Genomic DNA, 24,571 nt, shown 5'->3' with positions numbered 1-24,571 from the left:
GTTAAATACATATGCACAGATGTATCAGAAACTGTCTGCCATGGAGTCCCTGAGGTGCTTATTAAACATACAGATTTTCTTTCCCAATTGAGGCTAGAACTCTAAGATAAAATTTAAAGGAGTCCTAGATGTTTTGACCACATTTGGGGAAGTATAACTATAATGTTAAATTGTGATGGTGATAGGTTGATGATATTTAAAATTCTGTATTTGTTAGCTATATTTCTTATAATTACAAATATCAATCTTAACATAAAAAATTTTATTTTATAAACATTTTATATTAAAAGTTCAGCATAAATTTAATTTTTCTATGGTATAATAGAGCAATTACTGGTCCTGAGATATAACTAATCATAATTGAGCCCTTAATTGTTGGCATGGCACTAGGTAAGGTGAATTTTTCTCTCATTTAGTAAGTGTTATTATGGCTTTATTATACTTGGACTTGTCCGAAGTGACAAAGCTAGTGTCATGGTTGAGATGTGAGCCCAAGACTGTGTCTCCAAAGCTGGAAGTTTTTATCATTGTCACTCAGTAATTACATGCTCTTCCAAAGAAAAGATAAGCTTTATTCATAAGTGAAATTATAATTAAATTTGATATTTTATTAGTATCATTTCTCCAAATTAAATTGGAATTGTTAAAATTGAAGATAATGCAGATTGCAGATAGTTACACAGATATATATCTATGCATATATATACACATTTGTAACTCATTATAGATAAGCAACAAGAATAAAATCATCTCTTTATATAGATTAGCAAACTCATTCAAATCTTGAATGAATCTCATGAGTGACAATTTTGAGGTGGTTTCCATAATTAAATACTGTATAGTGATTCTCCAAGTTAATAGAAGTGAAAAAATAACTATAATATTATGGGAATGATAAAGGGACTTCAGATAGCATAACTTTACTTAATACTTCAGAAGCTAGACTGAGCTCTTATTTAGCATGCAAAATTTGATTTCCACTAGATTCTAATTCCAATCATTACCTCACATATAATAAAACTGATTATGAAATCAAAACATATGCAATGAGTTTCTTTTGCAATTGTGGCTATTTTTCCTACTAACTGATGTAACTCTGATGACAAGGGCTATGGATCCAGTTTAAAGTATTGAATTTTATATCTTGAATATTACATATGGCATAAAATATACATCAGAAGGGCATTTAACATGAAATATTTTGAAGCTATAAGATCCTTGATACTAAGATCTAGAAGAACCACATTATTCATATTTATTATTGAAAATATATACAAATAATTTAAATGTCTGCTTGTGCTTACATTTTTATTAGGTTCTATGTTAAACACTTGGCATATCACCCCATTTAGTCCTTACTACCACTCTACGGTAAAAATCATTAACTCTGTTTTATAGAAATTTAAAATAAACGAAAGGTGCTCAGTTGTAGTACTAGGGTAGGGGCATATGTCATGGCCTTCTTTGCCAATAATCCCCATCAGTTCTCACCTCATTCCTCTAAATAAAAATGTAGCTAAGTAAAAACATCAAACTTACCATACAAATAAAACTTGGAGATACTTCTAGCAGCTAGACCCCTGCTACCAGATAGCTGCCTCTAGTTCTGTACATACTCTGAAGAGCTGCCACTTCTGTAGAAATCCTGGAGAACTGCCCTAATACCTACAAATAATACGATTCAGGAGCTTCCCAGGTGGCCTTATTGGTAACAAACCCGCCTTTCAGTGCAGGAGATGCAGAAGACGCGGCTTTGATCCCTGGTTCAGGAAGACCCCTTGGAGGAAGGCATGGCAACCCACTCCAGTAGCCTTGCCTGGAGAATCCATGGACAAAGATACCTGGCAGGCTACAGTCCATAGGGTTGCACAGAGTCAGACACAACTGAAGCAAGTGAACACAGCACAGTATGATACAGAGCTAACCATCAAAGCCAGGTTTGTCTGATTAAGTCTGTGTACTTATCTATTATGTTGACTTCATACCATACTCTCACCTATGAGAAACTTCAACATAAAAAAATTAACTATGCAATTATGAAGTGCTAAGATGATGGCATTAATTTAAGATAAAAACCTGTCAAATGTTGGCTTAATATTTAAGTTCAGAAAGTAAATGATAGTTCCTTTTAAAGTTTTCCCCAAGAATATCTATTCCAAAAATAGCACACACACACACACACAAAAAGAAGTCAAACAGCCTATCAATGTAGTGGGGGGTGGATGTTGGGAGATGGAATTCATTCTACTTACACCATTGTGCAGCTAAAAAGAAAAGGATGTACAGATTCCCACATAAAAAAATTCTCCTTTAGTAATGGTTTCCTTGGAAACAGAAACATTTCCAAGCATATCAACTCCTAAGGATTACTATTTTTTAGCGTCCATATTTTAAAGTAGCAGGACATACACATAAAAGCCAAGACTGGTGTAAAGGTCAGAAGATCTCACAAAGGCAAGGGAAATTTCATATCCCTGTGAGAAAAGAGTTCCTACGTCAGTTACAGAAAATGTTTTACCTATATCCTTTGAAAAAGTTCATTGATAATAAAAAAAAGAAAAAAACAACCTAATTTTGTAGCATCACACACTATTTTGCTCAAGCATGCCAATCCTGATTTAGGTTTGACATCTTAGCTCTTTTTGTTCTAAGAGAACATAATTGACCTTTGTTTTATTCCCAACAATTACTCATTTCCTTTTCCAAAAGAATACCTTAAAGTGTAGAGCACTCGACCATCATTCCAAATTCTCAGCATCCTATTAGGGGTGGTTATCCAGTGTGCATCTGCCTTTTTGGAATTTCTGAAGAAAGTGTCTGGAATCCAGATTTTCCCCACCATGTTGCTATTCAGTCGGAGGACTTTAATGGTGCTGTTAAATTTCAGACGTCTGTCATACCATGTTTGGGCAAAAAATATATCAATTGTATATTCCTGTTTTAAAGAAAAAGGTGAAATGGAACATCTTTAATATAGTAGGATTGTATTATAGACCATTTGTTTATATTTATCAATTATGATCTCATTGCCAATACAAAGCAAAGCTACTTTGGGTTTGAATGATCCAAAAGAAAGCAAAAGCTTGGCTAAGGAGACACACCCATCTTTTGCAGCCAAGTTAATACATTATGAACAAACAGACCTGAGTAAATGAATTCTGGCAAAAGATCATAGCCTTGGTACAGTTGTTTGCATTTGGTATTTATGGAGAAGAGTTTCTCATGTTATTTTTGGCCAGCTAATTCTTTGTTGTGGGGGCAATTTTGCGTATTTTAGGGTGTTTACTAGCATTCTTAGCTTCTACCCAGTAAGTTCCAGAAGCACCAACAAAAAATCCCGCCCCCAAGTGGTGACAACCGGAAGTGTCTGCAGACGTCGCCAACTGTCCTCTGAGGAAATCAGTCAGGTTCAAAACACCACTGCCTCAGAGTAAAACAGAGTCCAGAACAGGCAAAAACGGGTCTAAACTGGAGCTCTGCAGCTTAGGCTGCTTCACAATAAGTTGAGGACACCAGAAGATCTAAGCAGCTTGAAGACAGAAAAGGGGAATACACCATATACAAAAAACACTTTGTGCCCTGTCTGGCAGATGGCAAAGACTCAGTGTATGGTAACTAATTTTATTTTTTTACTATTACAAATGTCTTTTTTTCTAAACAAGAAGAAATGCACCAATTAAAATATAATCTTTATTACTGTAATAATCTGTCACAGTTTATTGTGAGCCACACGATAAAAAAAAAAAAAAAACTGTGGCAGATTAGTAGAGTAATAAATATTATATTTTAATTGGTACATTTCTTCTTATTTAGAAAGAAAAGAAAATTCTGAAAGAGGTGGGAATACCAGATGACCTGACCTGCCTCTTGAGAAACCTGTATACAGGCCAGGAAGCAACAGTTAGAACTGGACATGGAACAACAGACTGGTTCCAAATAGGAAAAAGAGTACATCAAGGCTGTATATTGTCACCCTGCTTATTTAGCTTATATGCAGAGTACATCATGAGAAACACTGGGCTGGAGGAAGCACAAGCTGGAATCAACATTGCCGGGAGAAATATCAATAACCTCAGATATGCAGATGACACCACCATTATGGCAGAAAGTGAAGAGGAACTAAAGAGCCTCTTGATGAAAGTGAAAGAGGAGAGTGAAAAAGTTGGCTTAAAGCTCAACATTCAGAAAACTAAGATCATGGCATCTGGTCCCATCACTTCATGGCAAATAGATGGGGAAACAGTAGAAAACAGTGGCTGACTTTATTTTTCTGGGCGGCAAAATCATTGCGGATGGTGACTGCAGCCATGAAATTAAATACGCTTACTCCTTGGAAGGAAAGTTATGACCAACCTAGACAGCATATTAAAAAGCAGAGACATTACTTTGCCAACAAAGGTCCGTCTAGTCAAGGCTATGGTTTTCCCAGCAGTCATGTATGGATATAAGAGTTGGACTATAAAGAAAGCTGAGTGCAGAAGAATTGATGCTTTTGAACAGTGGTATTGGAGAAGACTCTTGAGAGTCCCCTGGACTACGAGGAGATCTAACCAGTCCATCCTAAAGGAAATCAGTCCTGGGTGTTAATTGGAGGGACTGATGCGGAAGCTGAAACCCCAATACGCTGGCCACCTGATGTGGAGAGCTGATTCATTAGAAAAGACCCTGATGCTGGGAAATATTGAGGGCAGGAGGAGAAGGGGACAACAGAGGATGAGATGGTTGGATGGCATCACGGACACAATGGACATGGGTTTGGGTGGACCCTGGAAGTTGGTGATGGACAAGGAGGCCTGGCGTGCTGCGGTTCATGGGGTCGCAAAGAGTCGGACATGACTGAGCGACTGAACTGAACTGAATCTGTCACAAAACATATTCAAAAAGTGACAAGTGACTCTAATGATTACCCTCATGTACATGATTGACTTTAATTAAAGAAAAGAAAGTTTGATGTGATTTAGACCTGGAGCCATAACACCCAAGATCTATTTGGTTGTCATATTTAGATTCTATTTAGTATTATTTTACAGCTCGATTTTAATCTGTATACACATGAGAAAATTAATGGAAAAAACCCTTAGTGTTCTTAGAGCATGACCCTAGTGTTCTTAGAATATGACAGTTGAAGAATGGAAACTATCCATATTTCCTAATCTAATCCCCTTAACCCATCACCATTTATGATGAAGGATATACATCAAAAAAGAAAAGAAAAAAGAAAAAACAAAACAACAACACTAGAAACCACAAGGAGATTATTTGTTTGCCTAAGAAAGACAGCTTGTCAGGATCAGACTAGAATCTTCTTCCTTTGCCTGATTTCTGTTGTTCTGGATTGTATCCTTGCACCCCTGCCCTGTACCTCACTGGAATTGGCTGCATTTCCACTGGGGTAAGTCACACCACTTTGTTTACAATTTAATTCTATATTTGGAGTCCACAAGTAATGAAAGGAGAACCTGTTGTGCTAGTAGGTAGAGTAACTCAATAATTTCTGACCTACATTTTAGCTAACACAAACACGTTTTAAAAGTCTTTAAACCATCATTTCATAAACTATGATCCTGGAACGGTAGTTCTGGGTACCAGTATTCCTGAAATTATAAGTTTTGTGTTAAAATAACTACATGTATAACTGCTGCTTCTTAGATATTCACAATCTTCATCATAATTCTAAACAGTCTGAGAAACATGTTGCTATTTGTTTCATGGTTAAACAACCAAACCTGTTTGCATGGAGGGTGCAGGTGGTGGTACAGTTTTTTTAATCAACCTCATTGAGAGCAATAAATGGTTTTCATATCTGACTTAGCAGAGTGTCCTTACTGCTTATTTGGTAAATGGTCTTTTAAAGTTACACTATCACTAATGTTATGTTACATTGTTTTACTCTATTCTACTCTACCTTCTTCTGCTCCAAGCTAATTTGTTATTTCAGATTTGGATAGAAAGCTTTATAAAAAATAAAGCTACATTTGTTGTTAAATCTAAGGCACTATTTCTCCTCTGAGAAACAATTCTGATTTGAAGTAAAGTGTGACCTCTCCACACCATGCATATTCTAAAACATAGTAAAGCACTATATTTTATTTTATAGTAAGCAGTACCTACCAAATAAGCAATGAGTGTTGAATTTTAAGATTATAGCATTTTACACAAGTTAATTTTATACACATGATCACATTTCATTTTTAATACAAATCATTAAAAATAATTATATTACAAGAGGGAAAAAAAAGATATGAAAGGCTCTCTATCTTCCAAATTTTTTGTAAGGACAGTCCTTGTTATTTCCATGGTAACACACTACCTCTCTAGTTTGTTAATGAAATAAACAATTAGAAACTTACCATATTGATAGCGTTCACTGGACCAATGCTATTCACATACATGTCTGTGTGAATTAATGTTGGTTTCACTGTAAAGAGAACCATTGAAATATATGCATATGAAGAAGCATAATGTTTTAACGCTGTAGTCCTTGTTATTCTAGAAATATTTATTTTGCTACATTAGAAGTGATTTATTCACAGCTAATGTGGAGTTAGTGACTAATTCACTACATTTAGCTATTTGCTTTCAAAAAAATGTTTCCTTTTAAACACATTAAGGCATTAACTAAGCATAGCAGTTTTGAAACTGATTTTCTTTTTAAGACTATATAAAAATGAATAAGTAAGAAAATACTGCACAGATTTTCCTCTTCTTCAGATAGCGTGACTTTTATTATTTTTTTCTTAAAGCTCTTGAATCGATTTGGGCATTGTAACCTGACATGCCCCATATAGAAAAATAACTAACTATTGTGTAACCTAGAGAATAAACTGCATCAGAAATATGAAGTAGACATAAAAAGCAACAAGTATTATGAATTGTTATTGAAATATTGCTCCCTGTTGATTCCTTTTATGACCACTTTATCCTCATTCACCTCTAGCCAACACAAAATCAATCTTCCTCAATGATTTAATGAATTCCGTGACTCATCAAATGAGAAACCATATGGAAACCCAATACACACCTATTTGTCAAAGAGGACTGATAGTAAGAATCATGTAGTATTACATCCATGGTCTAATGAATGCACTCCATTTTCATTTAATATTTAATGAACAAGGATTCATAACATCATTCTGGGCTTCAATTCAATAAGTACATCTCTCTCATCTTTATCCATTTTCCTTGAAGTGCCACGCTCTATTTCTCTGTGGGGGATTGGACTCTTCACCTATATCCTTGCCTTCACATTAGTGAGGCTACTTCTCAGACTCTGAACTTTTAGCTTAACCATTTGATTCACACTGGTTAATAATATATGGACAAAGGCGAGTGTGCAAGCTCTAATTCCAAGCATTAAGCCTTATGAGCTTCTATTTTTTTCTCTTGCTCTTTGCTATCATCATGAGAAGGATACTCCTAGCTAGTCTGCTGGTCCCAGGAGGGGAATGAGAGTAAAGCTTTCTTAAATGAGCAGCCTCAACCTGGCTGACCTTAGATTAGGCCATCCCCAGCAAAGTACCGAATAAATGCTTATTACTCTATACCTCTGAGATTTTGTGCTTGTTCCATAGCTATAGGTAATCAGTATGTCTTTCCTTTCTTTTTTTAATTACTTTTGATTGGATTACATTGATTTCCAATGTGTTGTTAGTTTCTGCTGTTTAACCAAGTACATCAGTTTTACATACAAATACATCTACTCCTTCTCAGATTCTGTCCTCATTTAGGTCATTATGGATTGAGTAGAGATCCCTATGCTATACAGGATGTGTGTACTTGGTTTTGGTGTTACTTCATAAAGAAGCTGTCACTTTTTTTTCTCTATAGTCTCTTAGTCTAGGAAATTTTAAATTCTTATTTCTCAAGTTAGCTTGAGAATCATCTTGCTTCATTTTGAACTTATCAATGCTCCATCTACTCCCAGACTTGAATGCAGTTTATTCATTATTTTTACATTGAGTAAAAGTATCATTTATATCCTTCTATTTACTGAAAGAGGCTGATGCTTTCTTCTAATGTGGTAGGCCTCTTCATTTGTATAAAACCCACATCACAAGAGGCTTTAACATACCTCCTATATCAGGTCGAAGTTTATTATCGTATCCTTCCAGGAGGTTGTTTAAGATGACTGTGACATCACCCTCCGGAACTTTTGGAGTCAAGACCCATGTTTTGTTAGAAGCATAATCTTCATAGTCATCATCAGATTTTTGTCTAGTGAGGCTAAGGAAGAAAAAATATTGATCAAGAATCACACAGACTCCATCCAAGTTGACTTTTAGTCACAGACTGTTGGTGGAAAATGAAAAACAAAGTAGGATGGTGGGAATGTGTTACAATGGATTGCAGTGAAATTCTCAGCTGAGGTTTAGTCTAGCTCATTAAACTTCACAGAGGTAGATTAAAATCTATTCAGGTGTGCTCTGCAGTTTTCCAGAATGCTCTGTCCTCCCATCTATAAATATACCAAGCTTTAGCAGTTATCTTTGCCTTTTCCTAAATTGATGTTCTTCCTGTCCACCTGCCCAACTTCACAAAGCACTTATTAAGAAAAAAATTACAAGAATTTTGCTGAAAGCAATGCTTAAATGATCATAATCTAGTCTAGGCATTCAGGCATAAGGTCCACTTCTTTCTCCTTTGAGAAGTTAACTGGTTCCAACCTATTAATGAAAGTAAGAGACTGATAATTAGATTCACTCCCACAAGCCACCAGACAAAGCTCTTCCTCCTCAACTGAACTACTAAAGAGAGCTTCAGCCTTGCTGCGTTTTCTGCCTCCGGGGTGTGTGTATATGTTACTTTTCTCCCCTCACTTGCACTAAAAGCAAGCGTGGTTCATTTATCCTTGATTGCTAGGAATCTGGTCCTATGAAGAAAGATGTAGCTGTAGACTTTAAAACACTCTTTATTATAGTATTAGAGTATTAAGTTCCTAAGCTGGAAATTCATACTGATGGTTAAGGTACTATTTATATAATCATAGAAATCAAATTATCTATTTTGAATGATCAAAAAGTGACATAGTATTCTGTGATTCAGTTTTCTATGCCAAAACCTGTCAGAAAACCCACAACTGAACCCAAAGCGAAGGCTGATTTTGGAAGGATACTGAAATTCCTATAGTTTGCCTCCTCCCTGCCCCAAACTCCATCCCGCTGCCCCCGGCACACAGATACACACAAGATGATCACAGTTTCCAGACCTAGTGGGAATGCAAAACCTTGCCATTTTTATTTTCATCAATACTCAGTAAATATTGGTTACTTTTGATGTTTATGGTGAAATTAAAAATTACAAAATACCTTCTCATACCAATCCTTACCTTATCTTCAGTTTATTTTCTTAAAGTTATGGTAAGAATGAATCTTGTCAGAAATCAAATCACTGTCACATTACCCTGAATATACATCATATTCTCAAACCATGTATTATACTCAACTGTCAGTATAGATATATAGATATACAGATATATATTTGTATGTATAGATAGATGACTAAAGATGGTAAGCTGATTTTGTGATTAATTTGGTTTGAGAATGAGGATGGAAGATGAAGTTTTAAAAGTAATCAGTGGCATGGATCTCCTTAGTAAGTAATCTTTTTATCCCTTCAAAGCTTTACAATAGGACACATAAAAACTGATTCACACATTTGCATGAAACCTAACATAGCCAATCTTAAATCTTGCACTTCAGTTAGCCTAAGAACTTAAACAAAATTTGGATTTCATAGATCACCCACAGAGGGTATGTGTGAGGGGCTGGACAAAGCTTCAACCAGCACTCAAAACTACTTCAGTGCAGGCAGAGATCAGTTGTCTGCAAGGAATATTCCTCTTAAGCCTCAATTCATCATTTCTCTAGAGCACTGATGAACCCTGTGTAATAGAGTTCTAATCCTATGACCTGAATCTTACTAGTTTAAGAAGGAAAAAAAAGTTATCTGATAAAGAGAATTTCAAATCCCTCTCATAACTCATTGAGAAAAGAATGTAGTTGACCCATTGGATGTTGGATGTCATCATTATGAAATTTTATCACTATTTAATTTGTTCAGGCAAAAGTGCCTTTTCAAAAGAATCTCAACCTCTTGCTTCCTTTCCCCTGAAGCTTCTCTCTCTCCCTCCTTCTTTCCTCTCTGAAAAAAAATGTACCCTATCAAAGTTTCTTCAAGGAAAGGAAATATATATTAAGTAGCTATGTTTATTCACAGTACTTACTCATAGGAGCAAATAAATAATCCAAGTATGATGGTGCCATGTTACCTTTATTACTATTCTCTGGAAAACCAGGAGGAGAAATACATTAAGTGAAGAGAAAAGGGATACTTCTTTAAAGGAATACTACTTTCTAGAATTTCACCTAGTAATTCTCCTAGAGTCATCATCTGTTGGATGCCAAAATAGTAATCAAATAATTATCTCAGGTAAAAGTGTCAGTGACAGATCTGGGCATACTGTAGGATGCCTACTTAGCCACAAAGAGGTAAAATAGAGTAGAGAAATCAAGAGCATACACTCAGGAGTTAGAAAGTACCAGGTTTGACTTCTGGCTTCGTATCTTGCCTGTCACTTACTCTTTTATGACCTTGGGCAAATGATCTAATCTTGCTAAGCTTCACAGAGTTTTTATCTTTAAAACAGAGGTAACACTAGTATTCTATCACATTTTTTGTGCAAGGTTAAGATAATGCTTGCTTTCCTGGTGGCTTGGACAGTAAAGAATCTGCCTGCATTGCAAGAGACCCAGGATCGATCTCTGGGTCGGGAAGATCCCCTAGAGAAGGAAATGGTAACCCACTCCAGTATTCTTGCCTGGAGAATCCCACAGGACAGAGGAGTCTGGTGGGCTACAGTCCATGGGGTCTCAAAGAGTTGGACACAACTGAGTGACTAACACTTACAAGCTAATGCTTATTAAGTGCTTAGCACAGAACCTGACACATAGCCCTGAAAGTAGATTTATATAAAAAGTTTCAAACTCATAACTAAAACCTGAATCTTCAGACACTGCTTCCAGGCTTTGATCTAATATGGGCTGAGAAGAACTAAAAACAGATGTTATCCAGGAAGAAAAATAATGAACCCCTACATTATAAATAAATGAAGTTTTTATTCTTTAGTGTGTTCCCAGCTGAGGTCTAAATTAATGGAGCTGATGAATAATCTGAGATTGTTTCCAGATTTGTTTAAAAAAAAAAAAAAAGAACCTCTCTCATTCAAAATTGGCTGTTTGTCCAGAATTCTCTGGAGTTAAGGCCTCCTCACTTATAGATGGGAGCTCTAGTAATAATGACAATTAGATAAGGCATTCTGTGGAACTGTGAACTCCATGAAGAAGCCTGGGCAGAAATAGATTGATAATGATGCGAGAAAACTGATTAACAGTTGCGTGGGCTGAGAGCAAACTTGAACTTCTGGCTAAAGGCACCTACCTAAATGTAATGGCCTACAGAAGTGATTATTTCTTCTTGTACCCTTTATAAACTAAGTATAATCTTGCAGAGGAAAAGGACTGAAATTAACATTACTTTTAACTTACCATAATGAAAAGCATTTTTTTGTTGTTGTCTGACTGATAAGTCCTAAAAGACAGTGCCAGAAAATGTTGTGAAGTTTTCATCTTTGAAAACTTTCAAAAAAAAAAAAAAAAAAACCTGTTAGAAAGCCATCCAACCAAGAGCTTTGGACCAACAGCATGAGAATTTCCTGGGAAATTTATAGAGAATTAGAACCCTGGGCCAACCTGGACTCTTGAATCAGAATCTTTATTTTAACAGGATCTTCAAATGGTTCATATGCATATTAAAAGTTGAGAATCTCAGTCACAGAGTGAACCAGGGGTGCTTACCCTTGAGTATTTGTGTGTATATGTGTGTTGAAGTAGGCTCTATAAAAAAGCACAGATTTCCAACTTCCTACTTCAGCTTTTCTGACTGAAATTCTCTGTTATAAATTAGAATATTACTTTTGATTTTCATCTTTACAGTTACATGCATGATTTGAATGTAATGAGTTCATATTTATAATGAGAAAAATCAGTTTAAGAAAAAAGTGACAAAAAAGTAAATAGTGAAGAGATGAGAGGTTGCTCTCAATTAGACAGTAGATCTTAAATATTTGAATGTTGGTATATATTTTGGATACTTGACACTGTGAAGATAATCATGAAGTTTATACACTTTTAAATTTTAATCCAAGTACTTCATATTTTCACAGATTCAATAAAGCTCTCAGTTTTGTAGGAAGAAAAATCTAGTCATTGTACTTTCTTAGGGCCATATAACAGCACACGTTTGGATGAGAAACAATAAAACATTTGTCTTCTCCCTTGGGTATCTTCACATCCATTGGTATTTGGCATGATAAATACAGGATATATATTTTTCTTTCTCTGCCTAAAATCTCTTCCCTCCACCTCCCAACGTGGAGCATGGCTTATTCCTTATAAGCTTTCAATTTTCAACACAGAAATCACCTTCTCAGTATCAGCAGAGGTCACTCCTTACTGTTTTCTCTGCCTCTGTCACCCACCTGATCCTTCATATCTTCCCATCAGTCCTCCGACTGCTTCATAGCGTTTGTCAAAATGTGTATTTACTGATTCGCACATTGCCTGTTTCCACTACTAAACTACAAATTCCATGAGTGCATATGGAACTCATAATTAAAATTTATGAAAAGAATCATTTTTTTCTGACTAGTTTTCCTAAGGTAAATAATACCAACAATGGCTATTGTTATGTATTCACCATGTTCTACACATAAACTTTAAGAACTTCACATACATTCTCCCACTTTTACCTTTAAAACCCTGAAGCTCCTATAAATATCTCCATTATACAGAAGAAGAAGAACAGTGATATTTGCCAATAGTCGTTTAGTTTGCCAAAACCAAAATGTTTAACCATTATACTGCAAGGGTTTGAGAAAGGAAATGGGGCCAAAGAATCTGCGATTTTACACTTATCAGAAAGTAAGATCATCTAAAACAAACGGTTGCTCAAGCTCATTTTCCCTTAGGCCAATAAATCCGTTTATGCCTGAGTTCAATAAGAGTATGGCACCTTCAGCACAAAGTTAATAACATTCAAATCTCATCAACTTGCCATTGCAGAAACCAATGATTTGATCTTCTCACACTGAGGAATAAAAGTGGAGCTCGTAATCTAACCTAATGGATGTGATCAACTTACTCTCTTCTTTCCTGACTTGGAAAGCAGTGCATGCTGCAGTGGTAAGGCATGTGTATTTCAAAGACTGTCCTCTAGCTACTGCAAAAGGTGGACCTTGGTATAAAGTGTAGGAGCAGCTGTGCTAGGTAAGTATATATCCTCAGGGGGTCGAGGGGACTTAGAATCTGATCATAGGAGGAGGAGACTTCATTCTGTACGTCCCTGAAGGATGAGGGATTCTTGAGAAACACTGTGGTTTAGTGAGAGGGAGAACTGGGGCACAAGCTGCTCTTTCATATGTGGCCTTTAGTGGCCAATGGAATTCTGTATCTCCTAGGGAGAACATGTGAGAACCTGTGCAGAACCTTCAGGAAGGGTGCTCTGTGCACAGGTGTGTATGCGAGTGTACACATGCATAGAGGCCAGAGTAAGGGTAGGGGTATATCTAAGGATCAATTCTGATGAATTGTTCTACTTACAGTGATGCCCTGTTAGCTCATACCATGCTCAATTTTTTGATAATTAGGTCAGTAGCTGTTGGTAAGTGTGTTTATTTGACTAAGTCAACTATCAGATGTATATATTCCAATGCACAAAATGCAAACTATTTATTACCAATTGCTAAAGATCTATATCAAATAAATGTCTGAGGGGTTTTATTAGCAAAGATGAATTTTATTGCAAGTATCAGAATATTTGGGCTTCCCAGGTGACTCAGTGGTAAAGAATCCATCTGACAAGCAGGAGATGCAGGCTCAATCCCTGGGTCAGGGAGATCCCCAGGAGAAGGAAATGGCAACCCACTCCAGTAATCTTGTCTGGGAAATTTCATGGAGAGAGGAGCCTGACAGGCTACAGTCCATGGGGTCACAAAGAGTTGTAAACAACTTAGTGACTAAATAGCAAACAGCATCAGAATATTCAGACTAAATTAGGAGGGATATATAATTTTAAACCTAGTGTAGTATAAGCTTCCTGGTGCTTCAATTCAGCTTCTCATCTATGCATTTAACAACTTGGATTTTTTCTATCTTGTCCTTCTGTCCTCCATGGTATCAGCTTCAACCTAAAGATGGCTTAACTGTATGATCAAAACTGAAATGAAAGTCACTCAGTCATGTCTGACTCTTTGTGACCCCATGGACTACACAGTCCATGAAATTCTCCAGGCCAGAATACTGGAGTGGGTAGCCTTTCCCTCCACCAGGGGATCTTCCCAACCCAGGGATCAAACACAGGTCTCCCGCATTGCAGGCGGATTCTTTACCAGCTGAGCCACAAGGAAAGACTGTATGGTCAGAAGATGCTAACAAAAACCTCTCTATGCATCCTTATTTACATCGATGAAAAGAGATAAACTCTTCTAGATGTTTAGTTTTTTAAAAGTCCCTATAAGGCCACATTTTGTGAATCACTAGCCTGAATACATATGAATTCATACATAAGAAACCAAATCTAGGAGGAGCTAAGATGGTGGAGGAATAGGATGGGGAGACCACTTTCCCCCCTACAAATTCATCGAAAGAACATTTGAATGCTGAGCAAACTTCATGAAACCAAATCTATAGCTAGAGGATGGGACTTTGTTCATTATTTTGGTGTAATTATATATCCTACCACTAGTATCAAAGATGAAATCGTCATCCCCAATGATATATGGACTTCAGAAACCAAATGAAGATTGGGATATTTAAGATAAAGAGAGAAAATGTGGCGAAGACAACCATAGCATTCATTAGGAACAGAAGGTTAAAAAGGAACAAAAAAAGTCCGTGTCAGGTCATATTCGAGGCTTATTATTAAAGTCCATTTTCTTTGGGCTAGCCCCCTCACTGTGGTTTGCTGTTGTTGTTTATTTGTTAAATAAAAGTGAAAGAATATGGCCCAACTAGGGCTCATGCACAGCTCAAAGGAAAACATTTTGGCATTATCTGCTAATGTGTATCCTATTACCCAGAAAGTTCATTACTCAATTTAATCCAAAAAGAAATGCATAATGTATCTAGTACAAGACATGGATAAGAATGTTCATAGCTGCATTATTGATAATAGAAATTCATATAACATAAATAAATAGCAGAATGCACAAATAAAATATGGCACATTTACATAGTGAAGTGTTACACAATACAAATTAGTGAACTGCTGCTATGTGCAGCAAAACAAATCTGAAAAATTTAGCAGTCTCACATGCACACCAAAACCATAACTCTCTGCGGAACCACCATAGCTGAAAAGGACTGGAAACTATCATGGTGCTTTTCAGGTCTACTATATCCTTCTACTTTCCTATATATTCATTCTATTAATTTTTGAGGGTCTGATATTGAAATTCCAAGTAAAATTTTTAATTTATCTATTTAAAAAATAAGTACTATAGTGGAACTATATGTAACTTTGTTCTGTATTTTCCAAGTCTCACGTGAATGTATTATTATACTATCATAATTTTAAAAAGAAAAAATAAAAGACTAAATCCTACCAGAAAAGATCTTCTCCAACTAAAGACATAAAGAAAGAATCACAGTGAGATGGGTAGGAGGGGTGGACTCACAATATAATCAGATCCACAAATTGGAAAATAATTGTATTGCGGAGATTCTTCCACAGGAGTGAGCTATGAGCCCCGAGTCAGGTTCCACAACCCGGTGTTCTGGTAGATGGAAGACAAGCCCAACAGAGCATGTGGCTTTGAAGGCCAAGGGGGCTTAATTGCAGGAGCCTCACAGGAGTAAGGAAAACTAGACTTCACTCTAACGGTGCACTCAAAAACCTCATGCACACTAGAACCCAAGGGCAAGATCAGTAATTTGTTAGGAGCATGGGCCAGACCTAACCTGGTCTTGGAAAGTCTCCTGGTGTGAGCTGTGGCTCACTTTGGGGACACAGAGGCTGGCATCAGATGGATTGCAGAAACACAGCATCTGCCACATCGGCTCATCACTACCAAGACCTGGCCCTGCCCAGAAGACTATGGGTGCCAGTGCTGGGATGCCCCAGGCCAAACAGCTACCAGGGAAGGAATATGGCCCCACCCATCAGCAGACAGGCTGCCTAAAGTCTAAATAGCCCAGCAGCATCTGAACAAAGCTGGGCCTGGCAGCCAACCAGACTAGGGACCAACTAAGCCTACCAGACCATCCACATAGTCAGATGCCACAGCAGAAGGACCCAAGCAGACCTCTTAGGGGAAACTCTTAAAGTATATAGCTTGGGTGACCAGAGGGGACTGCTCTGCTGGGACTCAGCATTTCTCCAAGGTCAAGAAACTGAACTATTCTACCACAGACATAAAAATACAAACAGCAACTTAGACAAAATGAGGCAACAGACGAAGGAACAGGATAAAACCCCAGAAAAACTAAGTGAAATAGAGACAGGCATTCTATTGGAGAAAGAGTTCAGAAAAATGATCTAAAGATGATCAAAGAACCCAGGAGAAGAATAGATACAGACAGTGAGAAGTTATACATTTTTAACAAAGAGAAAATATGAAGAAAAACTAAAGAGATGAAGACTACAATAACTAAAATGAAAAATACACTAGAAGGAGAAACAATATGCTCACATTCTTGCTTGTGTACACTTCGTTGCAAATAGGAGGCCGTCTTCAAAACCTGAAATATTTGGACAAAACTCATCCTGTACACTATACACCAATGGAGAATTTTTAGAAGGCAGTTAGCTGACGTGGAGCTCCAAGTATGTTGCTCTTATGCACTAAAAATTTTTCTACAAGGTGGCAGAACTTAGACACTTTACTTGCATTGTTATTGGACTATGACAACATGGTGATAAATGAGGCCAACCCAACTTTGGGGGTCACTCACCCTCACTCTAGAAACACATGCGAAGTTTGCTTTTCTTGCTATTTTCTGACTATTGACATCCAAGACCAATTTTAACCACAGAAGACAGCAAACTATAAACTTAATATTAGAGAAGAATATAATTATTTACCCTAAAAAAATAGTTCAAGAAGGAAATACTCTGAATTTCTTCATTTATATGATGAGTGTCATTCACTAGGAATGTAAAATGTCCAGCCTATACTGAATGTCTGATACTGGATATAGACCAATTGTTCTTACTCTGGCAGCATGTTAAAATTACCTAGAGGGCTTAAAAAAGTAACAGTGCTGAAAGCTTACTGCTTAAGATACTAATTTAATTAGACTAGGATGAGATGACAACAATGATATTCACCAACTCTAAGGTGCAGCCTGGATGAGGAGCTACTGCAAGAGTGTGACATAGCTACTTGGACTTCCTTTTCTGAATAAACAGCATGTTGGTAACTGCTCGTAAGCAGATCAAATAAGTGTCACTTACTACAGTGTTTCAAGGTATACTGAAAATTCAAATTAGCATCATTTTGAATCAAGATCCTATGTCTTATTAAGATCACTTTATATCAGTGCTTCCCAAAGTCTGAGACCCTAGCTGATAGTACCCAAAGCAATTTTAAGTGTCATATATGCACAGCGTCAAAAGACACTGAAATCTTTAATTAGAAAGTTTTCCTCATTTCAGTTTTTTACTAGCTCATTCAATCATATTAAAGACTAAGTCTCAGTTTATCTGTAATGTGTCTTTACCCACATTCTTCAATTCGCTAACCGACTTTCTCAAGAGAAGCACCAACAAGCTTTACACCTCTGGTAGACAATACTGTATAATGAAAATTTGATAACATTGTTCTGGTTTCACTGTATTTACTTTATAGTTTTCTCCTATTATGAAAAATGAAACCAATTTCCTGGGTTTAATTATTTTGTTAAGTTTCTTAAATAAAATAGTTAGATTTAAGGGCTTCCTGATGGCTTGGGCTTCCCTGGTGTCTCATATGGTAAAGCATCACCTACAATACAGGAGACTTGGGTTTGATCCCTGGGTTGGGAAGATCCTCTGGAGAGGGGCACGGAAACCCACCGCAGTTTTCTTGTCTGGAGAATTCCATGGACAGAGGAGCCTGGTGGGCTACAGTGCATGGGGTTGCAAGAGGAGGACATGAATTAGCGACTAAGCACAAGCACAAGTTAGATTTAAAAGACAATGGTTTATGAAAAATAGTAAGCAAAAAAATAACCCAGTGTCACTGAAATGTGGCAAAAGTCACGAAGGTGGTGGAATTTGGAATATAATGCCTTGTAAATTTAGATTTCTCTATCCTTCAGTTAATCAGCTTGTATTTGAGAATCTTTTGTGCAAAGTACCATTGCACATGGAAAGATGTGCAAAACACAATGCTGATATCAGAACACTTCTCATCTATTTTGGGAGACAAATACCTGAACAGCTAGGAAAGAAAATACAACACTTAAATCACAGTGCAAGGCAATAACAGAAACATTGTCACATGGTATAATGTGACTGATCTCTGTCTGCCAGCACCTCCAACTTGATATGAAGGGTTATTTCTATCAACATGCCTCTGTAATCAGTTCCATATCTCCTTTTCTATGGTAAGAGTAATATTTTTTCTCTAGAGCATAAGATATTTGGGGGAGCTGATAAAACATCTATTTCTGCTTTATTGACTATACCAAAGCCTTTGACTGTGTGGATACCAATAAACTGTGGAAAATTCTTCAAGAGCTGGAAATACCAGACCACCTGACCTGCCTCTTGAGAAACCTGTATGCAGGTCAAGAAGCAACAGTTAGAACTGGACATGGAACAACAGACTGGTTCCAAATAGGAAAAGGAGTATGTCAAGGCTATATATTGTCACCCTGCTTATTTAACTTCTATGCAGAGTGCATCATGAGAAATGCTTGGCTGGATGAAGCCCAAGCTGGAATCAAGATTGCTGGGAGAAATATCAACCTCAGATATGCAGATAACACCACCCTTATAGTAGAAAGTGAAGAAGAACTAAAGAGCCTCTTGATTAAAGTGAAAGAGGAGAGTGAAAAAGTTGGCTTAAAGCTCAACATTCAGAAAACAAAGATCATGGCATCCAGTCCCATCACTTCATGGCAAATAGATAGAGAAACAGAGGAAACAGTGGCAGACTTTATTTTGGGGGGCTCCAAAATCACTGCAGATGGTGACTGCAGCCATGAAATTAAAAGACAGTTAACTCCTTGGAAGAAAAGTTAGGACCAACATAGACAGCATATTAAAAAACAGAGACATTACTTTGCCAACAAAGGTCCATCTAGTCAAGGTTATGGTTTTTCCAGTAGTCATGTATGGTTGTGAGAGTTGGATTATAAAGAAAGCTGAGCACTGAAGAATTGATGCTTTTGAACTGTGATGTTGGAGAAGACTCTTGAGAGTACCTTGGACTTCAAGGAGATCCAACCAGTCCATCCTAAAGGAGATCAGTCCTGAATGTTCATTGAAGGACTGATGTTGAAGCTGAAACTCCAATACTCTGGCCACCTGATGCAAAAAGCTGACTCACTTAAAAAGACCCTGATATTGGGAAAGGTTGAAGGAGAGAGGAGAAGTGGACGACAGAAGATGAGATGGTTGGATGGCATCACTGACTCAATGGACATGAGTTTGAGTAAACTCCGGGAGTTGGTGATGGACAAGAAGGCCTGGCGTGCTGCATTCCATGGAGTCACAAAGAGTCGGACACAACTGAGGACTGAACTGAACTGATAAAACTTTAGCTTCCTATTCTAGCAAAATAGAAGGTAATAAACGTGAACATTCAAAGTTGTCCTCTTACTTACAAGGGGGCAACAGGTGGATAGAAGAACTAGTGTGTATTTTTTCATGGTCCCTGAACAAGAGGTCAAACAGTTCCAAAATAGTATACAGGTCCTGGAGAACCAGTTTATAAAAATGAAGCCTGGTTATATTGCATCCATTATCAACATGTATTCAGATATGTATTCAAATATACTTTAGATGTATGGAAAATTTATATTACTATAGTTTATGTTATTCTATCATAGCAAGAAATGAAATATTATCCTCATTTTGTTAATATACAGATTTTTGGAACTATGGAGCAAATTTGTTTAGGGGACTGACTGAATTTTCATTTTCACATGGAAATTTTACCAATATTTACATCTGAGTGACCATGAGTCTGGGAATTTTCTTTTTTCTTTTCTAAAATTGTCCTATAGTCTTTTAAGTTCAAGTCATGCAAATTTGAAATTTGTTCCTGTGGTGTGACCACCTTTAGAAGACTATTCTTAAGTTTTCATTATTTGGCTCTTCCTAGATAAGCATTTTCTCAAAATCAATGTGTTATCAATCACTTCAAAAAGTTAATCAAGTTTTAGGTTTCAGTTTTGGTGTTAGTATTTTTCTTCCTCCCCTTCCCTCTCCTTCATTACATGAATAGTCCATTCTGTCTCTACTCCACATCATGTAAATTTACATAATTAAGAAGTATGAATACTCCAGATCACAGAAGTTGTGTATTTATTCACTCATTTGTGATTATTCACAGACATCATCTATGAGCTAAACACTATTCTCAGCACTTGGAAATATTACTTTTTTGCCTATGAAAATATAGTAGATGTTGTTTTAAAAAGTTCCATGCTGGCAGTGAACATAGAAAGTCCAAAATTACTTTTGTTCTTAGAAATCTGCAGCAATGTAAAAGAAATTCCCAGTGGAATTTGAAATATCACAGCTTCACCCAAAGCTTAAAGGTGTTTTAAATCGGCATGCTGGCTTTATAGAGAAACTAAAAGTTTATATGATAGAAAAAAGGTCAATTTGTGTCATTTATATTTTTACAAATTTAGATCCTTGTCACGCAATAGTTTGACTGCTTTATTGTTGTCATTATAGGATAATGAATTCATATTGCAAAGAATATATGTCTTAAGGGAATAGCTTACTGTCTTTTCTCAGTAGTGAATTTTTACCTTTTTCAAGAGATTGCAAACGTATTGCACATATTAAAAAAGGAGCTCCCACAGAATCCATGCTTCTCCCTGCATTACCCCCATCATTATTCTATCCAGTCTTTCCAATATCCTCAGGTACATGGTCACAAGTAGAATCAAAGCAGATCATATAACCATTAAGAAATGTATCAATTCAATCAAGAATGTATTCTCAAGTCAAATAAAGGAAAACACTATTTTGTCTGAAAAACTTGAGATGATCATATTTATGTAAGCATTTCTGAAAAAAATTATCACATAAGTATAAAATCCATTATTCTAGAGCCTAAGTTTTCAATTCTTCCATGCAAATCAGAGTGAGGTTGTTCAGTAATGTTAGATATATGCTTAATCTTATACAAAATTGCCAAATTGTTCCCCGATTTGAATTCTCACCAGTAATGTATGAGAGTTCCATTTGGTCCACATACTTACCAACCCCTGGTCTTGTCAGTATTGGTTTCGTTTTACCCGTTCTGGTCGGTGTGTAGTGTTAAAAACCACATTGCGGGTCTAGCTTGCATTTATCTCAAGGTAATGTGGGGCTTACCTTCATGTGCTTATTGAGACCACAGTAACTTAGCTGGATCTCAAAGGCAGTATGCTGAATCTACACATATGACATTCCCGAAAAGAAAACTACAGTGATGAAGTAGAAGCTGTTTCCAGGAGTTAAGAGTGGCGGAAGGATGTGGCTACAAGGGCTTACAGGAGGAACTTCTGTGGCTGCTGGTAGAACTGTTCAGCAGCCTGATTTGGGATACTGAATTATAAGAATTTACATGTGTGTTAAAACTCATACAGCTGTACACTGATACAGGTCAGTTAGCTGTCTGTCTGTTAACTTAAAAATAAAACGATTATGCTGTGAAGTAAATCACTGAATTTTTCAAAATATTCTTTGACATGAGACTTTTGTGAAATTTCCTTAAGTATGAGGTGAGTCTAAGCACTAAAAAGTCTCCTGGGGAAAAGGGAACTTTTTAATAATAAAATGGTAGTTTTTCTTTTTTCTTATTTGATGTGTATATTTTTATATATCTTTCAAGCTCTAAGAAGTATTACCTTCTGTGGTTCTATTTTATGTAGATAAAAGTTCAATAATATATTTTATGGATAGGAATAAATGTACATTTGTTAATGTTCCCTGTGAGAATCTGTTAAAATTTAAAAACCATTCAGGCCAATAATTGCTCCCCAGAAAGCCTATTAATTTGGAATTAAACTATCTTTTCCATTTTTTAGATGCAAAACATTTATCTTTATAAAAATATATGTTTAAACACACAAGTTAAATATAGTGTTATCATTTCATAGTGCCATAATTTTATGACATTCATAATGATGCCAAAATAATACCATGTTTTAAGTAATTGATATAATAGCAATTCAATAGTTTTATTTTTTTTCCTGCTAGGATTTTGCAGCAAGATGTAGAGCAACACTATATATAATTTTAAGGAAGCTGTAGGTAAACAGTTTAGTTAATTGTCAAGCAACTGAAAATTATTAGGCAAACTGCAACTCTCACTATTCCCCAAATCATAGAGGCACACTTCTTCCATAAGAACAAAACTTATGGTATTATTATATGAAGTATTTTCCTGAATTTAAAATATTCAATACGGCCACAAGACTGTACCATACAAAGTAGCATGCTGCCTCCCAAATCCTATATGCTGACCTCTTCATCCATGATCACTGTCCTCTAGACATGTGGGCTATTTTTTATTTCCTGACCCACACCAAATTTTTCCTCTATCCAAGGCCTTGAACCTGCTGTTAACCTATAATAAGAAAGGGCTTCTCTTCAATCTTTTCATGGCTATTTTTTTTTATTATGCTTACAATCTCAACTTCTTATCCATTACTCACATAGGACTTTCCTGTGTTTTCTAATATAGATTGTTTCTTTTTTCATCACATCACACCTATTAGTTATGTAACATTTATCACAATTTTTTACTATCTGCCTGTTCCTAGATTGCAATGTCTAAGAGGATTAAGAAGATGTCTATTTTTCCGTTTTAATCTCAATCCCTAGTACATTGCCAAACAAGTATTAGGAATGTAATAACTATTTATAGCAAGAGGGCAGGAGGCAAGAAGGAGGAAATTTGTCTACTTTGCATTTATTTTCATTCTGCTTTTAACATAGTACTTGAGGGCTTGACTCTTTTTTATGTTCATTATATTGAAAACTAAATATATGTGTAGATATATACACATAGGTGGTGGTTTTCCTGGTGCATACATTTGAGAAAATTTTAACTCTACACTTAAACTCTTAACAGTTTATTGAATCTAAATTACATCTGTATTTAGGAAAATAATTGTTAGGAAAAAAGTTTCTCTGATGTATGGAGAATGAATCAGAAGGCAGCAAGACTGGCATCAGAAAAGTACATTAGATGGCTGATACAGTAACCTAGGTGATAGATGGAATTGAATTTTACCCTATTATCAGATCCATAAGGGACACACAAAAAATGAGGAATCAGTCAAAAACTTGAATAGAAAAATACATCTCTCTCTTCTTCGCATATAGTTAAAGTAACTGTCTTCAGGAAGAAGTCCCATGTGTCAGCACATATTTCATTGTTATTGGGACCTAGTCCATGAATAATAGAAATTTTATTATATATAATGTTGATCTAAAATGAATGAACAATATGGTCATTCCAGAAACTTAGGGGGCTTTATCCAATTTCCTCATCTTATACAAATTAAGACAGGGGAATAGAGAATCACAGATTTTTTATCAAAAAACCCCTCTCCTGTACTTTCCCCAAGTTCAAAGTTTAATAGGGGTGGAGAGGCTACTTGCGCCTCTTGGGATATCCCAGGAAATAAATAATGATTCTGTAGTAGTAAAAACAGTAACAACAACATATAAGAGAAGTTTAGTACGTGTTATGTTCAATGTATTATGTCAATTACTACTCAAAATAAGCTTAGGAGGAATTATTATCTTCTTCGTTTTTATACAAAGAGACTAAGGATGACTGAAGTTAAGTAAATTTACTGAGGGTCATCAAGTAGTGAGTGTCAAGGGTAGAAATATGAATACTTGTCAAATGTAGGTCCATAACTTATGCTCTTAAGGACTGCACTATACTGTAGGACTTGGTTTTTTGTTTTGGTCACCAGCCATGTATGCTGAACTTAGGTGCTATGGAAAAGATGAAAAGATTTTTTTAAAAGAAGATAAATTTCAGGGAAAGGGATATGCCATTATTATTATTTAATTAAACAGTAATTACTGAAAATTTATTAGAAGCAAGGCACTTCTCTAAAAGTCTGGAGTATAGCAGTGGACAAAACAGCATCTCTGTTCTCATGTATCCCGGATTCTAGCTGAGTGAGACAGAAAGTAAAAAATTAAAATACTAAATCAGTAGGTGTCATAATACAAAAATTTTCTAATTACTGAAGACTGTAAATACTGAGCGAAGGGGAAACATAGAAGAGAACTAGAGTTATGAATATAGGATTGGGGGACATTTGCAGTAGTGCACTGAATGATC

The 24,571-nt window shown here is 36.2% G+C and overlaps 1 protein-coding gene across 3 annotated transcripts in view; it reads right to left on the bottom strand.

Annotated features, from left to right (window-relative positions):
- The window catches only part of GABRG2 (gamma-aminobutyric acid type A receptor subunit gamma2), a 119,291-nt gene that overhangs the window by 82,420 nt on the left and 12,300 nt on the right, over positions 1-24,571 (bottom strand). For all 3 annotated transcript variants that reach the window (XM_070465739.1, XM_020901371.2, XM_020901380.2), the window contains exons 2-4: positions 8,072-8,223; positions 6,351-6,418; positions 2,715-2,935 (exon numbers count right to left, since the gene is read on the bottom strand). In XM_070465739.1, the coding sequence (XP_070321840.1) occupies positions 2,715-2,935; positions 6,351-6,418; positions 8,072-8,223 (441 nt within the window). The remainder of the gene's footprint in view (positions 1-2,714; positions 2,936-6,350; positions 6,419-8,071; positions 8,224-24,571) is intronic.

This window comes from Odocoileus virginianus, chromosome 3 (genome assembly GCF_023699985.2).
Source record: "Odocoileus virginianus isolate 20LAN1187 ecotype Illinois chromosome 3, Ovbor_1.2, whole genome shotgun sequence".
Lineage (NCBI taxonomy): Eukaryota > Metazoa > Chordata > Mammalia > Artiodactyla > Cervidae > Odocoileus > Odocoileus virginianus.
The sequence above is the reverse complement of the archived record's forward strand: the minus strand, read 5'-3'. Positions and strand labels throughout refer to the sequence as shown.